General features: G+C 38.3%; 1 protein-coding gene across 50 annotated transcripts in view; it reads left to right on the forward strand.

Annotated features, from left to right (window-relative positions):
• The window catches only part of PBRM1 (polybromo 1), a 100,670-nt gene that overhangs the window by 39,196 nt on the left and 39,960 nt on the right, over positions 1 to 21,514 (forward strand). For 27 of the 50 annotated variants that reach the window (XM_042236095.1, XM_042236104.1, XM_042236105.1 and 24 more), the window contains 7 exons: positions 768 to 909; positions 2,047 to 2,144; positions 4,201 to 4,245; positions 9,032 to 9,308; positions 13,443 to 13,548; positions 16,849 to 17,491; positions 21,026 to 21,237. In XM_042236095.1, the coding sequence (XP_042092029.1) occupies positions 768 to 909; positions 2,047 to 2,144; positions 4,201 to 4,245; positions 9,032 to 9,308; positions 13,443 to 13,548; positions 16,849 to 17,491; positions 21,026 to 21,237 (1,523 nt within the window). The remainder of the gene's footprint in view (positions 1 to 767; positions 910 to 2,046; positions 2,145 to 4,200; positions 4,246 to 9,031; positions 9,309 to 13,442; positions 13,549 to 16,848; positions 17,492 to 21,025; positions 21,238 to 21,514) is intronic. The other 23 variants (XM_042236100.1, XM_027958315.2, XM_042236106.1 and 20 more) reach the window with 1 other exon arrangement.

Genomic DNA, 21,514 nt, shown 5'->3' on the forward strand with positions numbered 1-21,514 from the left:
ACTAAGATCTCACAAGCAGCACAGCACAGAACCACCCCCCCCAACAAATAAAAATGGACTGCTCTTCATTTCCCTTATGCAACTCCCCTGGAGGTTAATGTTTATTATTCTACATGTTCCTTCATGTAGTTGCCAGTGCTTTCTCTTTTCTTTAACTCTCATCAAGAGGAATGACCTCTTATTTTCTGAAATGTGTAAATCACCATGATTCTTCATTACGATAGCTTGAAACCTCCCTGATTTTTATCTCTTCCTAGGGTTTGCATGTAAGGGCTTCCCTGGTGGCTCAGTGCTAAAAAAATCTACCTACGAATGCAGCAGACAGCAGGTTCTGTCCGTGAGTTGGCAGGATCCCCTGGAGGGGGAAATGGCAATCAGCTGTAGTATTCTTGCCTGGGGTTGCAAAGAGTCAGACACAGCTTAGCGACTGAACAACAACAGGGTTTTCATGTAGCCGATACCAGGATTTTACCTTAGGAGTTTTGCTAATATGTTTGCTTTGTAGTTGACCACCTTACTAGGTTCTCTTATTGCTGCTTGTAGTGTTTTATTCTTTTGGGTTTTCAGTTAAATTATCATGTTGTCTAAATATAGTGGTGCTTTTGTTCCTTCACTTTATATTTGGAAATTGTCACTTCCAGGCCTCTAGTCAGTATCACTGGTAAACTACCTTGTAATATTTGTCAAGATTTTTGCACTGAACTTTCAGAAGGGTGTTTCTGCATATTCAGAATGGAAGGTTCTAGCCCTGTGTTTGTCTTTCACAGAACAAAGCTAAAAAACCAAGAATATGAAACTTTAGATCATTTGGAGTGTGATCTGAATTTAATGTTTGAAAATGCCAAACGCTATAATGTTCCCAACTCGGCCATCTACAAGCGAGTTCTAAAACTGCAGCAAGTCATGCAGGTATAATTTCTTGGTTTTGCTAAGTTGTTGTATGTATAATTGAGTGTGTTAAGATATGTGATTTTCCTCCAGCAATGTCAGGTCATTCATTTTAGCCACAAGTACTGATTTTTTTTTTTTAGTATTTTTCTAAGAGCTTTCAGGACTATGCAGAGTAGAAATAATAGTTTAGACTGGGTTAGCTTTGTGAGTGGAAGAAGCAGGGATTTGTCCCTGAGGAGTAACTTTAGGGTTATGAGGATGCTTCCCTCCAATCACAGATGCTATTTTGCATTCAGATTTTATTTATTTGGTTCTAGACACTGTCTCTCTTGAGGTAGTGTTGGTTCTAGGAGAAGGGTCATCTTTAGGCTAATTCATCATTGTACAGTGTCCACGAGTTGATTGAATTATTTCTAAGAGCACACCTTGGAGGGCATCTGAGGCCATGGGTCATCTCAGTATTTTGAGAAAAAAGGGCATAGATATGAAATACAAATTGTGTCTACCTGTCAGTTTTGGTAGAATCTTCCTGGAAAGAGAATCTCAGAGCAAGGAACAACAAAAGCAATTTTGTATCACCTGTAGAATCTCCATTTTTATATGGTCAGCTCTGTGATCCATGTTGAGGATGTCAGTATTTTGTTTTCAGAACTCTGTGTGTGTTCCCTAAGTCTGCTATCATTGGACTTTAGCTCTCTTTGGCAGAAGGTCTTTAAAAATGCATGTGTTGAAAAGTAGATCTTATTTCACCTCTCACTTTAAGCTTTGTTCTTAGTCACACTGTTGCTTAAGTCAAGGGTGCTAAAGGCTAGCTTTGACTTGGCTTTACTGAAATACGGACACCAGAGCAGGATGCCCCGACAACTTGTCTCAGTGCTTTGAACGAGTTTGTGTCCTTCGGAGTCTTAAATTCAGTTTAGCTAGAGTTGATTCCTCAACTCTCTGGATCCATTTTTTTTAACCTATTTTTCTGTCATGCAAACTTTTGTTAAATTGGGTTATTGAAAATGTTTAATGACTTCTTTTTGATTTTGAGTATTCTACGTGTGGTTGTATCTTTCTGCTTGAATCTGATGTGTCTAGCTCTTTAATATTAATATATTCTAGAAGTGCTCAGCAAAATGAGCTCAACTCCTGGGATATCTTCTGTTTTAGGCAAAGAAGAAAGAGCTTGCTAGGAGAGACGACATTGAGGATGGAGACAGCATGATTTCTTCAGCCACCTCTGATACTGGTAGTGCCAAAAGAAAAAGGTATATATTCTTCATATAACTGGAGACATCGTCTCAGTTTGTTTTTTCAGATTTAAGTGCAGAAAATTGTTTCTGTAAGCTGTCGAGTATGAATTATAAAATTTAAATATTTTATAACATTTAAAAATTCATTTGTTAATTGTATGATTAGTGTTTTCTTGGTAACGTGTTTTTAGATAACATATTTAAAAATAATTATATAGCCTGGTGAAATCTGTTATTCTTTTTGCTATCCAGGTTATTTTGTTTTAATGTGGCATTGTAAGAAGCCCTTTAAATCTAATTTAGGCAATTTCTATGTGGTGATTTAAAAAAAAAAAGTCAGTCATTATTCTTACCCATTTGTTCTCCCTTGTTAATCTGATCTTTATTTGCTATTTTAAGGATGTCATATAAAGTACCAAGTTACAGCTTCTTGTAGTTCATAACAGGTTAAGCTAGATATTTGTTTTTCTTTTCTTTCTAATCTTTCTCTCAACTTCCCTAACCCTTCCTTTTTCTCATGGGTTTTATGGAAGGGGACCTTACTGTGAGATTCTGAAGCTGGACTCCTATAAAGAATCATGCAAGACCATCTCTTTTGTCTGCGCCTCCCACATGGAGTTTCTCTGATTTGATCTTTGTGGAACACGTTTTTCTTCCTGAGCCTTAACTGTCTCACCATCTTTATGATAACAGGGAGGAAACCTTAAACAAAGAATAAGTTCATCACTAATAGCAGGGCCTGACAGATTCAAAATTGAATGAAGTCATTAGTAACTATTAATGCAGTTCTATTCATGTATTGTAGATCCACTGACACCAGAGAATTTTTTTAAAATGGTTTAGAAAAGAGAAGCTGTCTTGTCTTTCCCTGTAAATAGCTTTTGGGAAATTTTTTTTAGCAATGAAAATAACTTTGCTGTGCTATGCCAAGGTAACTAAATTGATTGGTGTGCCCTGAGGTATGAGTCTCCTCCATTACTGGCCTATGAATTTCATCCTTCCAAGGTCTTAATTCCTTGTTATACCAGGGACAACGGAGGAAAAATGTGAGACCAGATCAGAGACATCAAATCAAGAACATCTTTGAGTGTAATTATATAACTACTACAGCATCACCTGTGTTTTCCAGATCAGTCACCAATCAAAGATAAAAACTTCTCAGGCAAAAGAAGGTAATGGAGGCAAAAGTGATGGTACAATTAGTGCCAACACTGAATGACAAGAGAGATCTTAAACTAGTTGAGTGTTAAGAAAACAGTTCCAAGGAGGCATTAGCCCAGGCCAGATCCTTAAAAAATCTCTACGGCTTGTACTTTGTGGGACAACCCAAGTGGATGAAATGAAAGTTATTACTCTAATTAAAACCTCCCATAAAAAGAAAGCTAAGCATTATGTTCTCAAAATAATAAAATCCCACTTTAGAGAAAAAGTCTTTTCATGCACAGGTTTCCTAGGAAGTGTTTTGTTTAATGAAGTGAAAAATACAAGTAAGAGAAGAGCAAATATAAATCATAGCTAAAGCAGTAAAAGAACTTACCTGGGTTTGAAATACAGACATGAGCACACATGAAGAGGTTGAGAGAAGCAAGTCCTGTACTTTGGACTGTGACAAAGGAAATACGTAGCAAGCCTTTTAGAAGGCAGTTATGTTGAGAGGTTTTGGTAATAAGAAATGGACTCCTCCAGAACTCAGGTAAACATCACAGCCTGGTAGGTTAAGTTAAGCATGTCCAGAGAAGGCAGGGCCAAGTTTTCCAAATACTACTTGACTTGACTCTGAAGTATTGAATACGGTTCTGTCTTTGCCTTATTTTTTTCATGTCAAAGATTGTGAAAAAAATTACTGCGGGTATGTTCTCTTCATTCTGGAAATACATTCTTCTTTCCAACCCCTCTACCCTAAAATCCACCTGCTGTCTTCCATGTTGAAATGTTCCAAGTATTCTTAAAACCTTTTATCCTTTGGATTAAATGATCCTCTTTTTTCTCAACCATATTTGGTTTATACATGACCTCCAATGTTGCTTGTTTTGTTTCTCTTCACATGTAATGTTTGTTTCTGCTTTCCCAGGAACACTCTTGACAGTGAGATGTTGGGTCTCAGGAGGCTCTCCAGGTGTGCAGTCCTTTTTTATGCATAAACATGTTTTTTTTTAAGTGTAACTTCTATGGCATGGTCAGCACTGATTAGCCAAAAAGTGCAGTCTTAAGCATGTGAAATAATGGTTTTTATTTGGATGCCAATTTGTCTTATGAATAAAGAAAACAGTATAGTTTGGGAGTATAGTTAGTAAAATTAACTGAGAATTAGCCTAGATATAGTCAGGACCCTTAATTTGTTGCCAGCTTTGCCCAGGGCAGCAAGCCCCTGCACCAGTCATCGTGGCTGTGCTTCTGCAGCAGAGGTAGAGAGGCTGAGAATGTGGTGGCGTTGGTTGTGCCCAGGGGCTGGCGGGTGCAGATTTCTTTTCTGAAACGTCTCTTATAGACTGGGGATGGTGGAGGGATCAGAATCAGTGTTGATAATCCAAGTGATACCAGTCTGTTGGTGCCTATGCATTGGGCTAGTGCTTCTTGAGCATGAATACATTTCCTTAGTCTCTGGTCTTGTTTGTGTTTTATTTCTTTAAAGCCATCCATTCTTTTGCATGTTACTTATGATTTTAAAAACAGCCCTTCAGTTGCCATGTGTAGTCCTAGTAATCATCTTATGGTGCTTTTATTTTTTGCCTCTGCCATCTGGCATTCATGGAGTGTCAGTTGCTTGCAGAACACCAGACTGTCCTCTTACAGGTCACAAAGGAAAAGTTGAGTCATCATCTCTACTTTTCAGGAATTTACTGACCGGGAAATGAGGCAGGTTGTAAACAAAACTGTGTGAAGCACACAGTTGTATAGTTGTATGGAAGTGTTGTGTGATTGCCCAAATAGCTTTCAGAAATGTGATTTCCCTATCATGCTTTTCTTTGAAAGTTAGATGTTTGAAGTTATCTACATTTGCTACCATACGTAGTCCACTCTGTACAGTTACTGTTTTAGTATCTTCTTCCTACTGTTTTCCTTAAGAAAAGTTTTCTTAATTGGTAAATTTAAGAAAAAGACCATGGATTGGTATTTCTTTTACATGACTCATAGTATGTGGCACTTGATTCTGAGCAGAAGAGGAAGCAGAAGTGTGGAGTACTGTTATAACCCCATACTCTGGACCCTGACTGCCCAGGTTCAGATCGCAGTTCTTACTAGCTCGATGATTTGAACCTCATCACAATTTTCTCATCTGAAAAAAGAGTTGATGACAAAAACTTACAGAGGATTGCTGTGAGGACCTGATTGCTTAATATGCCTGAAACTCACAGAACTGGGCCTGAATACTCACTGAATCTGGAGGTATTTCCTGTTGACATCAAGACATGGTAGATTTCATTTTGTTTTCAGTCAGATGTTATTAAACTGGGAAAGTCACTAAGATGAATAAAAAGATTTTGCTCCTTGTAGATGAAATACAAAAGCCTTGTAAAAGAAGGAACCTTTGGGTTTACCTAGCTTCACAGCAGGCATCACTAGAGATCTAGGGCCAGAGAGGTAAAGGCCGGGAGACCTTGAAGCCTGTGAGCCGGGTTGACTTTGATTAGAGGCCCTTGGTAAGAGCTGGCTTTTTGTCATTTATTTGTATGATAAAAGCAGCCTGGTGACTACCACTGATTCAAATCTCAGTTCTGATTATGGCCTTAGGTACTCACTTAAGTCTCCAAGCCTCTGTGTCTACATCTCCAAAATTGGGGTAATAATTGTACTTGGTTCTTAGAATTTGAGGATTAAATGATAAGTGCTTAGCACAGTCCCTGGCATGTGGTAGAAGAGTTATTTGTAACTGTAAATAGGAATCTTTTATGTATATCAAATATAAATATGTACTAAGTAATAGCTTCATAGTAAAAATAATAAGATTTAAGAAAGTGGTCAGCCACAAACTGTGAAGGTTAGGACTAACACCATGGCATGAAAAAAGGGAAGATCAGATCTAGAAGGGCTGTGAAGGTCCTCTAGGACTTGGGGATAAACTAAGAGAAGCAAAAAGTGACATTGATTCCAGTGTTTTAGGCTGAGTTTGGGGGTCAAAAGGATGGTAAGGTGGTGGTCTTGGAAAATCAGGGATTCAGCGTGAAGCCTCCACTAACTGATGATCTTTTTGCAAGTTAGAAAAAGTACCCACTTCTCAAAACACTTGATGTTCATTTATCGGAAAATTGCTGTAATATAATGACTTTGTTAGCACAAGACTATAGTGCTAACAAGACCATGAACTTCTAAAACTGTACGTTTACTGTAACAGCGTCTGTGATCTGGATCGACACCCTCTTCAGTATATGACACCCTTAAGCGCATAATGATGAGCAGCCCTGGTTTGGAACTCTCTTCAGGCTTTTTTTACCTAAGTATGTTCACAGGTCCTGATTAAAAAAGAATGAGTGTGCTAGTTACCAGGTCTGGGATTTAATTATGCACCTTTCCCAAAATAGGGAAGAGTGAACAAACTGTTTACAGCTAAATAGTCTGAGGGAGGAAAGACGTAGGATGAATAGAGGGGTTCTGAGACGAATTAAAAATCATGTGGCCGAGGCCTTTGAAAACAGTCAAGAGAAAGCATCAAATAGGGTGATACGGTAGCTGTCTTTTTGTGATGTAGAGTTTATGTCATTTCACAAGTGTTTGAAGTTACTTTCAGAAGTGTGAACATAATAAGATTCAGCATCATGTTGGAAAAGGATAAAGCAAATATACCAGCCACTCAAGCTAATACAGTTATAGAAGAATATGAAGTTTAGCTCTGAGTTTTTTCTGGCAGTTAGATGGAAAGTAATGGGCCAGTGGTTCTTGGTTTCAAAGGCAATATAAGGATCTGGAAAAATGTAAACAAAATAACAAAGCTGGATTAGTTCAGAGAAGATTGTGTGACCCTAATAACAAAAATTTTGCTTGCCTTTGAGGATGGAAACCAGTTACACATCACTCTCTTAAAGTGAATCATACAACTGGAGTTGTATGCTTATTAGTAAAGCATACTATTAGTGTAAACACAGTAATAAAACAGTAAATGTCAACTATTAGAACAGTTATCAAATTCTGTGATATCAAATCCAGGTTCTGAAGCTTTTTCTTTAGAGGCTTCTTGAAGGCTAAAGATGTCCAGTCTCTGCCCAGTTGTGCGGAGCTCTGCGATGCTGAAGCTTTGTCCTGCCTCCCCCTTCCATTATTCACTTGCTGAAGTCCTGAACTGAGAGAGTTGTTCCCTTCTCATCATCATCTGGGGATGCCTCTTTGCAGAAATAGTTAGCATTAGATGAAACTTCACCTAGATCGCTGTCATCAAACATCACTTACTTGACATAGACACCAAAATACTGAGTGGGGATATGACAAGAATGATTCCAGAGCCACCAGTGGAAATGAGCAGCCCCAAGTGAAGACACAGGTGACAAGGATGATTCCAGCTCTAGGCAATGGAGTCCTTTGTGTCTCCTAATTGGATCACTTTCAGGTTGCCTTGTGCCCTGTGATGTTAGGAAGATAGGCGTTTTTGAGACTTTTAAAATCTTTACGTAGAGTATTTATTTTCTCATCTGTTATCCTTTATTTGAGTTTTCTTTTTTTTTTAAAAAAAAGCATATTGAACCTCATGGAGAAAATATCTGGCCTTTGTCTTCTTTATGACCCAGGAGTAGATTGAGTGGCCACAGGACTGGAGTAAGGAGATCCATTTGGCCACATAGTTTGCTTCAGTAATGAACTCCCTTCCATTTGTAAGATAGGGACTGGATAGAAAATATTTACCTCCAGATGCGACACTGTGCCCTTTTAAGTGTTGAATAGAAAGTAAGTCATGGGTTATTTATTTGTATTACCTACCTCAGAGACTGATGGTTTGCTGGTTCAAGTCTGGCTAGTCTTAGATATCTGTGTCCTGAGGTCATATAAACAGTGGGCCAGACATCATATTGGAATATCATCTCTTCTAATAATTCATTAATTCTAATAATTGTAATAATTCATTGGACATCTCACCTTGGGCAAGTCATTTAACTTCTCTGAGCCAGTTTCCTCAATAATTAGGAGGCTAGCCCATATGTTCTCTTACGCCTTTTTGTAACTCAGGTTGTAATCTGTAGTCCCTTGTACTTTGTCCTGTGGTACTAGGACATCTATTTCCTAGCACAACATCTCATCGGGAGAATTTGGACAAGATAGGGATTCATACTCAAGGATGAAAATTTACTCGGGAGCTTAGGTGAACCACAGACCATTTATTCTTTAAGCTAGGCTGGGATTGTGGAATAATGGAGGGAGGGAGAAGGGACTGACCATGATAGCGTAAATGCCGGAGACATTTGTTCCCACTATGGAGATACTAGTCTGTCAGACAGCATCCCTTTTGTTCTGGTAACCAGGAAATGCAGGTGTTCAGGAGTGATTGTCTTAGGAGATGGAACACTTCTCTTTGTTTGTGTGTGTTTGCTTGTTTAAGGGAGAACTGTTAGTAACAGTAGGGAATCAGCAGTTTTATTCCACTTTTTCTTTGTTCTTCAAAAAACTGATAATAGAATTTCATTTTCTTTGGTGTTAGACAATATTTTTTTCAAGCATTGCATTTCATAAATATTCTAAACAGGTTTGTCTGGTGTTCTTAGGTACTCCTGCCAGAGTCACTGTGTTTTAACTATTTTGGAAAATTTCCTGATATTTGCTTATAGCTTCCAGCATGTTTACTGTGTTTGTGCCATATATAATAAATAAATTGTAATCATTATGAAGCACCTGTCCACAAGATTAATTTATTTCATATTCATTCTTCTATCAAGAAAACTAAACCTGTTCTCATTTTTCCCCTTTCTTACTTCCAACAGTAAAAAGAACATAAGAAAGCAGCGAATGAAAATCTTATTCAATGTTGTTCTTGAAGCTCGTGAGCCAGGCTCAGGCAGAAGACTTTGTGATCTATTTATGGTTAAACCATCCAAAAAGGACTATCCTGATTATTATAAAATCATCTTGGAGCCAATGGACTTGAAAATAATTGAGCATAACATCCGCAATGACAAATACGCGGGGGAGGAGGGAATGATAGAGGACATGAAGCTGATGTTCCGCAACGCCAGGCACTACAACGAGGAGGGGTCCCAGGTAAGGGTGCGTGGGGATCCTGACAGGCTCCCAACTGTGATGAATCCTTCCAAGGACTAGCTTAATATTTTGTCTTTCCTTAATTGTTTAAAATTGGAGGCAGGGACATTGTGAAGGTTAAAACTTTATACCCTGTACAGTTACCCCTCATTGCCTTTCGGGAGGGTATTGGTTCCAGGGGTTCCCAGACCCCTGCAGCACCGAAATCCATAGAGTCTCAAGTCCCTTGTTTGAAATGTCATTGTAGTTGACAGTCTGAATCCATGGATTCCATGGATTCTGACTGTCAGCTGTAATCTGACATCTTAGATTTGAGTCCTATCTTGCTAATCCCTGTGTAAGTAACTTATCTTTTCTGAGCCTCATGTGTAAAATGGGGTTAATAATAGTACTTGCATTAGGGTTGTTGTGGGATTAGAATGAGCTCATGTTGACAGAATATGTTACATAGTGCCTGGTATTCAAACACTCAAATGAAAGCCAAGGACATTAAAATCTTTTATCATTATTGTTACTACTATCCTCAGTAGCCATACTGCTGTAAGGATAGTCCATAAAATGATATAATTAGATAAATAGAATGAGAAAGACTAGAGATCTCTTCAAGAAAATTAGAGATATCAAGGGAATATTTCATGCAAGGATGGGCACAATAAAAGACAATGTGGACCTAACAGAAGCAGCAGATACTAAGAAGAGGTGGCGAGAATACACAGAAGAGCTGTACAAAAGAAGTCTTCATGACCCAGATTACCACGGCGGTGTGATCACTCACCTAGAGCCAGACATCCTGGAGTGTGAAGTCAAGTGGGCCTTAGGAAGCATCACTACAAACAAAGATAGTGGAGGTGATGGAATTCCAGTGGAGCTATTTCAAATCCTAAGAGATAATGCTGTTAAAGTGCTACACTCCATATGCCAGCAAATTTGGAAAACTCAGCAGTGGCCACAGGACTGGAAAAGGTCAGTTTTCATTCCAATCCCAAAGAAAGGCAATGCCAAAGAATGTTCAGACTATGACACAGTTGCACTCATCTCACACGCTTGCAAAGTAATACTTAAAATTCTCCAAGCCAGGCTTCAACAGTACATGAACCGAGAACTTCCACATACTCAAGCTGGAGTTAGAAAAGGCAGAGGAACCAGAGATCAAATTGCCATCATCCAAGCTGGATTATAGGAAAAGCAAGAGAATTCCAGAAAAACATCTGATTCATTGACTACACTGAAGCCTTTGACTGAGTGGATCATCATAAACTGTGGAAAATTCTTAAAGAGATGGGAATACCAAAAGCAACAGTTAGAACCAAACCTGGAACAACAGAATTCTTCCATATTGGGAAAGGAGTACATTAAGGCTGTATATTGTCACCTGCTTATAATAACTTATGTTCAGAGTACATCATGTGAAATGTTGGGCTGGATGAAGCAGAAGCTAGAATCCAGATTGCCAGGAGAAATATCAGTAACCTCAGATATGTAGATGATTACCACCCTTATGGCAGAAAGCGAAGAGGAACTGAAGAGCCTCTAGGTAAAGGTGAAAGAAGAGAGTGAAAAAACTGGCTTAAAACTCAACATTCAAAGAACAAAGATCCTGGCGTCTGGTCCCCTCACTTCATGGCAGATAGATGGGGAAACAATGGGAACAGAGGCAGACTTTATTTTCTTGGGCTCCAAAATCACTGCGGATGGTGACTGCAGCCATGAAACTGACAGATGCTTGCTCCTTGGAAGAAAAGCTGTGACCAACCTGTGGGTGAAGTCTCTCAGTCGTATCCGACTCTTTGCGACCCCATGGACTGTAGCCTACCAGGCTCCTCCCTCCATGGGATCCTCCAGGCAAGAGTATTGGAATGGGCTGCCATTTCCTTCTCCAGGGGATCTTCCCGACCCAGGGATCGAACCCAGGTCTCCTGCATTCCAGGCAGATGCTGTAACCTCTGGGCCACCAGGGAAACTATACAGCATATTAAAAAGCAGACACATTAGTTTGCTGACAAAGGTCTGTGTAGTCAAAGCTGTGGTTTTTCTAGTAGTCATGTAAGAATGTGAGAATTGGACCATAAAGAAAGGTGAGTGCTAAAGAATTGATGCTTTTGAACTGTGGTGTTGGAGAAGACTCTTGAGAGTCCCTTGGATGCGAAGAGATCAAACCAATCAATCCTAAGCATTCATTGGAAGGACTGATGCTGAAGCTGAAGCTCCAGTACTTTGGCCACCTGATGTGAAGAACTGACTCATTAGAAAAGACCCTGGTGATGGGAAAGATTGAAGGCAGGAGGAAAAGGGATGACAGAGGATGAGATGGTTGGATGGCATCACCAACTCAATGGACATGAGTTTGAGCAAACTCTGGGAGATGGTAGAGGACAGGGAAACCTGGTGTGCTGCAGTCCATGGGGTCACTGAAGAGCTGGACACAAATAAGCACCTGAAAAACACCTACAGCAATATAAATATTAGGATATTTTCAATAATAGACTTTTCAGTAATTGATTTTGTTAGGAAGCATCTTGATTTTCAGTTCTTCATCAGTAAAGCTATGATATAGTCTTCCTTTCATATATTTTCTACTCAGTATCCTTTATCTACTTTATTTTTTATTAATAAATTGAAGTATAAGTGACATGCGTTTCAAGGGTACAACATAGTGATTGAATATTTGTATATATTGAAAATGATCACATTAAGTCTAGTTAACATCCATCACCATATGCAGTTAACAACTTTTTTCTTGTGATGAGAACTTGTAAGATCTACTATCTTAACATCTTGCAAATATACAGTCCAGTGTTACTAAGTATAGTTGCCATGCTGTACATTACATCCCCATGGCTTGCTTATTTTATAACTGAAGTTTGTGCCTTTTGACCCCTTTACTCATCTTGCCTGTCCTCTGGCTGCCACCAGTCTATTCTCTGGATCTATGAGCTTGAGATTTTTGGGGGGCCGAGGAAGGGTATTTTAGTGTCCTTATAAGTGAGATCATATAGTATTTGTATTTCTCTGTCTTACCTTATTTCATTTAGCATAATGCCCTCAGGATTTGTCTTTCATCTTGTCGCAGATGACAGGATTTCATTCTTGTTATGGCTGAGTGATATTCCCGTCTGTGTGTGACGTTTTCTTTATCCAGTCACTCTTTCATGAACACTTCGGTTAATCCTATATCTTGGCCATTGTAAATATGCTGCAGTGAACATGGTTTAGGGGTCCATAGATCCTTTCTGAGTTTTCTTTGTCTACTTTAAGTTTCCCAGAAATGAAAGTACATTTTCAAATCATTTCTATTTCTATTTTTATGTTATTGCATTTGAATATAAAATAAGGTAGGTGCTGAGGGTGCTTGTAATCAGAGAAATGGTTCTCTTCTGTCATAGGGGTTTACACTGTCCTCAGTGTCATTGGGTAATGTGCCACTTGTCTGCCACTGGTAGAGAAAAAAGCCACCCTTGGGAGAGGCTGACAAAGAAGAGAGGTCATTTATTCCCTCAGTCCCTCTGCTCTGGTGGTATTCAGGGTGGAGAGCCTTTGGATTGCGGTTGGGGGCCGGGAGTGTGGGAGGAGGCAACTGTGGGGGCCAAGCCATTGGGTGAGTAGCTTTGTCCATGGCTATATATTATCACCCTTGGCTCAGTCTTCAGAGAGAGAGAGACCAAGCAGAGATGATTGCTTTTCACAAATCAGATTCCAGGCTGTGAATGCACACTGATATGAAATCTCTTTTAATAATATTTGAGATGTTTTTCTCCAACTATCATATATTTTTAATTTCCATTGAGCTAAGTCTGCTACCTAGAGGGTCCAGTGTAAGAGAGATTTATGAAGAAACAGCACATGTAAATATGTTTCAGAACTTCTGCAGAAACTTGTAGTGATTCTACTACAGTAGTTCTCAAACTTCAGCTATGATATCACTGCACATTAGAAATACCTGGAAAGCTTTAAACAGTGAACCAAGACCCACCCCACAGAGATGTGATTTGTTGCTCTGTTGTGATCTCAGGCTGTATTTCTTTAGTTCTCAACTTTCCTAACCTGTGTTTTTAAAACTTCTTCATGGATACGTATTATACTTCAATAGAAAGCTTCTTAGAAAATAATTTTAATTGTATTTGTAATTGACTATAGGTGTACAATGATGCACACATCCTGGAGAAGCTACTCAAGGATAAAAGGAAAGAGCTGGGCCCACTGCCTGACGATGATGACATGGCATCTCCCAAACTCAAGCTGAGTAAGGCAGCCTCACACTTCGTGCTTCAGTTCAGTCTGTCAAGTATGGGTTGGTTGGTTTGGTTGCTAAGTCATGTCTGACTGTTGTGACCCCATGGACTGTAGCCTGCCAGGCTCCTCTGTCCATGGGATTCTCCATGCAAGAATACTGGAGTGGGTTGCTATTTCCTGATTTACTGAAATATTTAAATAATTGAACTTGCACTCCAGCACAGTTTCTTGATTTCTCTCAAGCACTCTCTTCTGTATTTTAAGTAAACATAAAAGCGCGTGAGGAATAGAAGAATATTACGTCAAAAGGTTTTGTTTACTTTTTTTGAATGCGGTGGACATTTTATAAATGTTAAATAGTGAGAATAGATATTTTCTACATGTGATGCCTGGAAAAAGTATAGGGGCAGGTTTTAATTTTCTTCCTGTTTTTCGGTCTGTTGCTAAGTTACTGGAATTAAAAGTGAGTCCCTCCTAGACAGAATTTGAGAGGTTAGAGATGTCTAGTTATTGTACTGTAAGTTAGCTATCTGTTGAGTGTGGGCTGTGAATGGTTGTTATGTTAAAAACTGTGAGAGGGACTTCACTGGCAGTCCATTGCTTAGGACTTTGCCTTCTGGTGCAGGGGTTACGGTTTGATCCTGGTTGAGGAGCTGAGACCCCCAAGCCTTGCAGCGAAACAAACAAACAAAAAACCCACATAAAACAGAAGTAGTATTGTAGCAAATTCTGTAAATACTTTAAAAATGGCCCAAGTCCAAAAAAAAAAGCAAACTGTAAAGAGAAAAAAGAAAGCAAAAATAATTAGTACCATTGGGCTAAAGAAGAGGTTTCTGCCTTATTTAAAATATATAAATAAATACCAAGCAAATGATAGTGGTGGTGTCAAATATTCTTTAGAGCCATATTTGCTAAAATGGAAAGAACAAACTTTAATTTCTTTATATGGATTGACTAAACTGAATTTGCAATAGTTTTGGGTATGATTTATTGCTTAAGTGATCATTCCTTTTTGTTAAGCTACTTATTTATTTTTTCATGTAATTATAAAAGCATACAGAAATGAAAACCTTTTAATTTTTCGCTTGCAGGAATGAAAGTCTCCTAATTTATAGGGACATAATATCTTTTAAAACTAAAATTAATTATATAAGTTGAGTTAAGAAACTAATGACAGATACTCTAATAGTAACTGTATTAGTTACTGTTTAGTTAATAGTAAATATAGAACTAAATATATATAAATGCATGTATATATATTTTTAAAGTTCAGGGAGAGGAGATTTTACCATGCAGTGTTAATTTTCTCTTTATTTCTCAATGTTATATTATGAAAAACTCAAAAACATACACAGATGTAAAGAATAGTACAGTGAATCCCTGTCTATACCTGTTACTCAGCATTTATCAAGATTGTGCCATACTTACTTCATGTATTCCCTTTTGCCCTTCTTTTTTCTTTGTTTTGAATTATAGGACTCACCCAGTCACGTCATTTTATTTCTACATAGTTCATTATGCATCTTTGAAATATGCAGATAGTTTCTTAAATAATCATGACATCATTGTCACACATTACAAAATTGGAAATTTCTTGGTTTCCTCTAATACCTGATGAATTTTCAAATTTTACTGATTGTCTCACAAATGTATTTTTACAATTGGTTTCTTCCAATCAGGATCTAGTTAAGTTCTGTGTATTGCATTTGATTGTTTTACTTAAACTCATAATTCAGAACAGTCCTCCTTTTTTTCATCCTCCTGCTGTTGACTCTAGAAACCTGGTCACATCCTTGTACAGTCCAGAGTTGTTAGTCACTTAGTTTACTTCCTTAGGATGTCAGTTAACTTTTTCCTTATTTCTTATAAATGGACATTAACTTCAGTGGCTTGATTAGATGCAGTTTCAACTTGTCAAGTAAGGTCCACCCGCATGTTGCATTTGATTGATAGTTCTTTTCTTCTGTAAGTTCTCCATCTTTTCCTTTTTGTCTTTCAGTTTGTTGAAGAAATTGGGTTGTACTGTAGTTTCCCACAGTCTAGATTTTGGTAATTGTATCCCTCTGCTGCAGTATTCACGTGTTCCTTTGTATTTCCTATAAATTGGTAGTTGATCAGATCTAGATTTTAAATTTGATTCTTCCCTCACTTTGGCACAGAAACTGATGTAAGAGGTAATAGTAGTCTTCCATCAGGTGGCATGTAATATCTGGTTGTTTCTCTAAATTATGTTAATAGCTATTGATGCTTGCTACGTAAATTCATTGAAGAGATGTAAAGTAGTACTAGTTTAATATTATCATTGCTTGTTCAGTTACTTACTGGAATACTTCTGTGTAGAGAAACTGCCTCATCCGTATTTGGTTACCCAGTGGATGGTTTTTTTGTTTGTATCTATTGTTTTGGTTTTTGAAAGGATACAAGCTGGATTTCCCTTTTCATTTACCAGTTTTCAAAGTAATGAAATACATACAAGATAATGCATTGGTTTACTAGAATCCTGAAATATCTAGCCCATTGTTTGTTTTTATTTATCATTATGGACTACTAGATTTAAACATATTCCTGAGTTTTAACCCATTGCAATTATGGTTCTTGTTGATATTTAATGTTGTCCCAGGTTGGCTGCTGTGGTCTTTTGAGCTGGCCATATTTAGAAGTCGTTGATAGACTCTTACTGTCTAGCGTCTCAAGATACAGCAGACTGATCTTGTGTAGCCTGGGAATCAACCATTTGCAAAAGAGCTAATAACATGAGTTTTTGAAATCAGTGTTCTAAAAATATAGTCAGAATTATTTAGGGGTATACTGCAACTAGGTTGGTCACTGTTTTCTAGAATTTTCAGTGGACAGAGCTAAGACATTTTGTATTTTATATTTAAAGAGAAAATGCACCATAAGTTCACATTGATACTCTCAATTGAGATTCCAAGCCACAAGGTTTTTATTCAGTGTCCTCTGTTTTAACGTCTTTCTCTCTTTTTCTGCCTTGATGAAAGTCTCAGTTCTCAAGGATACCATCGGCGATGGAGTTAGACTGTCACATAGCTGCTCATTTCTTTTATTCCGCCTTATTCACAACTATCTCAACATAACAGTACTTACTCTTCCACCAAAAATATGAGTACTGAAAATAGTTTGTTTTTCTAGTTCTTTCTTTGTTGGTGGGATATATTTCACTAGAAAAATGCTAATTACTGTGTTTTATACATCACTTGAAATAATTCCTTGTGGTTATGCTACCAGCTTTATACAAATTTAGGTTCATTTATTTTATTTTATTCATTTAACATTAAGTCTTTTTCTTTAGGTAGGAAGAGTGGTATTTCTCCTAAAAAATCAAAATACATGACTCCAATGCAGCAGAAACTAAATGAAGTCTATGAAGCTGTAAAGAACTACACTGATAAGAGGGGTCGCCGCCTCAGTGCCATTTTTCTGAGGCTTCCCTCCAGATCCGAGCTGCCTGACTACTATTTGACCATTAAAAAGCCCATGGACATGGAAAAAATTCGAAGTCACATGATGGCCAACAAATACCAAGATATAGACTCCATGGTTGAGGACTTCGTCATGATGTTTAACAATGCCTGTACATACAATGAGCCCGAGTCTTTGATCTACAAAGATGCCCTTGTCCTACACAAAGTCCTGCTTGAAACTCGGAGAGACTTAGAAGGAGATGAGGACTCGCACGTCCCAAATGTAACCTTGCTGATTCAGGAGCTCATCCATAATCTTTTTGTGTCAGTCATGAGCCATCAGGATGATGAAGGAAGATGCTACAGTGACTCTTTAGCAGAAATTCCTGCTGTGGATCCCAGCTTTCCAAACAAACCTCCGCTTACTTTTGACATAATTAGGAAGAATGTTGAAAATAACCGCTACCGACGGCTTGATTTATTTCAAGAGCATATGTTTGAAGTATTGGAGAGGGCAAGAAGGATGAATCGGTATGTTTTCAGAGTCATTTCTTTTTGAGAAGATGTGACATAGAAGGTGTAAAATAGAAGAAAGAATTTGCTTTGATGTGCTATTTCAGCGTACAGTTGGTGGGGTGCTATTTTGAATTTTAATTAGAATGTATAGAGAGTAAGAATGTTCTGGGGGAGAGAAGGCACACTACTGAATTGGGCCAATGAGGGGAAGAAATGAGAGACAAAATTGAGGATATGTTGAAAAGGATATACTTTCAAAATACAGCCTTTCATAGAACCTGTATTTTAAAAGGATGGAATGCTTTTAATTAGAAATAATAATAGGATTTTCTTTTAAAGTTCGAGTTCAGTGCAAGTGTGCTTTAAATAAAGTAGCTCTAAAATATTAATCTAAGCTTACACTGATTTAAATTTGATTGCCATTTCAGACTTCTCAAAGGGCTTGTTTTTAATTTCAGGTTTGTCACTTTTAAGTTCATTCTACAGACATTAAATGTTATAAAAAGAACAGGCAATCAAATTGAAATTTCCATCAAACTTAAATCCCCTTCTAATTTTGATCTGTGCTGTATATTTGCCACACAACAATAGCATATACTCAGATATGGATACAGTTTCAGTTCTGCAGTCATGGTGTGTCCTCTCTGTGCTCTTGGGATCACTTGGGGAGAATAAAACAGTTAAGAATACAAACCCTACCTTCCTAGAGCTTGTTATCTATTATACTGATTGCTAGACCTTTAGTCAGTGGGCATGTGGTAATTCCAGCCAGGGACTCTATGAAGCCTGGGTTTGCTCTGGATCTTGAAAGAAAAGTGAAAAGTAATATTTGCTGTTCCTATTGAGCGCTTGCCCTTTGTAAAGTACCATGTAGATGATCTCTAACCCTTACTATAGCCATCATAGGTAAGCGATAATCTTCCAATTTGTATGTGAAGACGTGCACGAGAGAGAGAAGTAACTTGCCATTGTCACACAACTAGTAAGTGCGGCGACTCATCTTGTTCCTCACTGCAGGGAGCTGCTGCTGAGCCAGTCACCAGGAGGCCAGTCAAGCAGCACAGCCAGGGATGGTAAGACTTGAGCTCTGTGCTCTAAGAGCTTAAAGTCTGACAGCTGGAACAGCACCTGTGCTTAGGGAGTAGTCGTTCCCAGCATGAGATAACATTTAAGGACTTGGTATTTAGTAAGATGGTAGAGTAATAAACTTCTGTAGGGTTCTAAAGAGCATGAGATGTCAGGGAAGAATGGGGAAATGGGTGGGATTCACATCAGGTAAGTGGTGTGAGTTAAGGCATAAGGTTAAGAAATGAGTACGGTGTGTTCACAGGATAGGTAGAGTTAGGGTCAGGTTGGAGAGGCCTCTGAGAGGCACGTTTAAGATATGGTCCTTATTCTTCAACAGTGAAGAAATAAAGTGGGGAGGGGGGAGTGCATCTTGTAGTTAGAATCTGTGTTCATTTATTTCTTAGTTTTCATTTATCCTAAAAATATTTGTTAAATGGCTACCAGTTATGAGCATGTTCTGGATAACATGGAATATACCAGTGGACAAAACAGACAAACCCTTCTCTCAGGGAGCTTAGAGTTCTATTCTTGTTCTCATTTTACTTAAATAGTCCTTAAATCTAAAGTCACTCCTCTTCTCCCTACCCCATACCCATACCCATTACTTCTTGGGCTTAGTTCTGTGAGTGAGTCTTCCACAGTACATTTCTCTTAGATTATTATTGGTCTTCCCTCGTGGCTCATATGGTAAAGAATCTGCCTGCAGTGCAGGAGACCTGGGTTCGATCCCTGGGTTGGAAAGATCCCCTGGAGAAGGAAATGGCAACCCAATCCATTATCCCTTGCCTGGAAAATTCCATGGACGAGGAGCCTGGCAGGCTGTACTCCATGGAGTCGCAGAGAGTCAGACACGACTAAGCAACTTCACTTCTTTCTTTCTTCGGTTATTAGCAGCTTTGTCCTTGAATAGATGATCTGATTATTTTACGAACTGAGCAGATTTTATCTGTAAGAAATAAACTCTTTTCTTTCTCCCATTGTTGACCTGATTAGCTTTTGCTGTTGAGGCCTAGGAGGTAGAGTCCAACGTAATTTTACAGTATTCCCTTCTTTGAGGTTTCACTTTCTGCAGTTTCAGTTACCCAGCATCAGCCAAGATCCAAAAATACTAAATGAAAAACCCAGAAGTAAACAATTTGTAATTTTTAGACTACACGATGTTCTGAGTGCATGATGGAATTATAAATCTGCCCTTTGAAAGTAGCATGGATTATCAAAAGTACATTTTCAGTTTTAATTTTATACTTGTAACTATAAGCTCTTATAAAATTAATTTCAAGTGAACAGCCTTCAGAAGTCTCTATTCAGAAAATAGGCATCAAAATAGTGTCTTTGGAGTTTCTTCCCTTGGCCAGTTTTAGTTTTATTGCCTTCCTACAAGTGTTAGCATTTCTGTAACCCGAAAAAAGGCTTTAGAATCTTCCTAGAAATACCCATCTGGGTTGTTATTGGCATTGTTTTAGGTTGCCAGGTCACCTGTGCGTGTGGTCAGCATTCTGGAGTCTTCTCAAGCTTGGTGCTCTAGTGGTCGGTATCAGCAAGCAGCTGACTGGGCTGGACTGCAGCACCCACATGCCCTGACCAGAATGCCTCCACGACTGCTGCTGAGTCTTCGTCTCTGGTTACCTTTGTGAATAATTTTTCAAACCCTGATATTCCTAGTAGTTACTAGAATTATCTTCAGGCCTTCCTCAGACCAACAGTGGATGACAAATAGTAACAAAATTTCTTTGAGTCTAAATTATGAAGTTCATTTTGCCCAATCGTCTCATTTTATAAATGGGGAGAATCTCTTAAAAGTTTTCAATATGACACAGATGATTTTTTTTTTCTCTTTCATTGTGTTGCCTCTGCTGGTTCCCCAGAATTATGTAGTTATTTCTCGGGAACTAAAATGAACACTAACTCTGAGGCCTGCAACCATTTTATGATACTCTTAGGACTTTGCAATTTAGGTTCAAATATTTACTGAGTCCTAGCAGCCTAGACAACCATGTTATAGATCCTCCCCCCACCCTGCCAAAAAAAAGGGCTAAATTTTCTGTTAATATTTTATCTAGTGGGTTGATCTCTTAACTAAAAGAAAGTTAGAATGAATCCCAAGATTAAATTCAGGTAAGTGTTAGACATGGTATGAAGCCTTAGCCTTAGTATAGTCCTTGGTTCTGGCAGCCCTCTTCTGTTGCCAAACTTATTAGTGAATGTACCATGTTTCTCCGCCAGGAAGCTGGGTGAGGCTTTTCCTTTTACATGAGCTATACAGGGAGTGAGCCTTAAGGAAATGGAAACTGGTGGGCAGGAGGCTCACCGAGGTAAAATTGAACAAATTTTAAGGAGATACCCATATTAGAACTGCTCAGAAGTTATCACTATATCAGTGAATACATTAAAGAAGCATTTCATGGAATGCTTTTAACATATGATCAGGGTGTTTGAAAGAAGCATGTTATGTGTCAATGAATGTTCTTGATGCTGTTATAGGACAGATTCCGAAATATATGAGGATGCGGTAGAACTTCAGCAGTTTTTTATTAAAATTCGTGATGAACTCTGCAAAAATGGAGAGATCCTTCTTTCACCAGCACTCAGCTATACCACAAAACATTTGCATAATGATGTGGAGAAAGAAAAGAAGGAAAAACTGCCAAAAGAAATAGAGGAAGATAAACTAAAACGGGAAGAAGAAAAAAGAGGTTAGTTTCTTTTCATTTTGTTAAATGTGAAGGAACATTATTATACTCTATCCTAGCTGGTCTTACTGTGGAGTAGACCTCTCTTTGTGTAAATGAAGACTCAGGGCGTTGGCTCTTACCAAATGGACATGGTAAGCTATAAGTGTTTTTGTCAGTATTAACTTATTCAGACTGGGAAAGATTGGAAGTTGCCCATGACACAGCTGTTACTCTTAGTATTTCCAGAACAGAGTCAGTTAATTCACAAATGTGGCAGCTTAATACCTCTTAATACTGC

This window comes from Ovis aries, chromosome 19 (genome assembly GCF_016772045.2).
Source record: "Ovis aries strain OAR_USU_Benz2616 breed Rambouillet chromosome 19, ARS-UI_Ramb_v3.0, whole genome shotgun sequence".
In the NCBI taxonomy this organism is placed as follows: domain Eukaryota; kingdom Metazoa; phylum Chordata; class Mammalia; order Artiodactyla; family Bovidae; genus Ovis; species Ovis aries.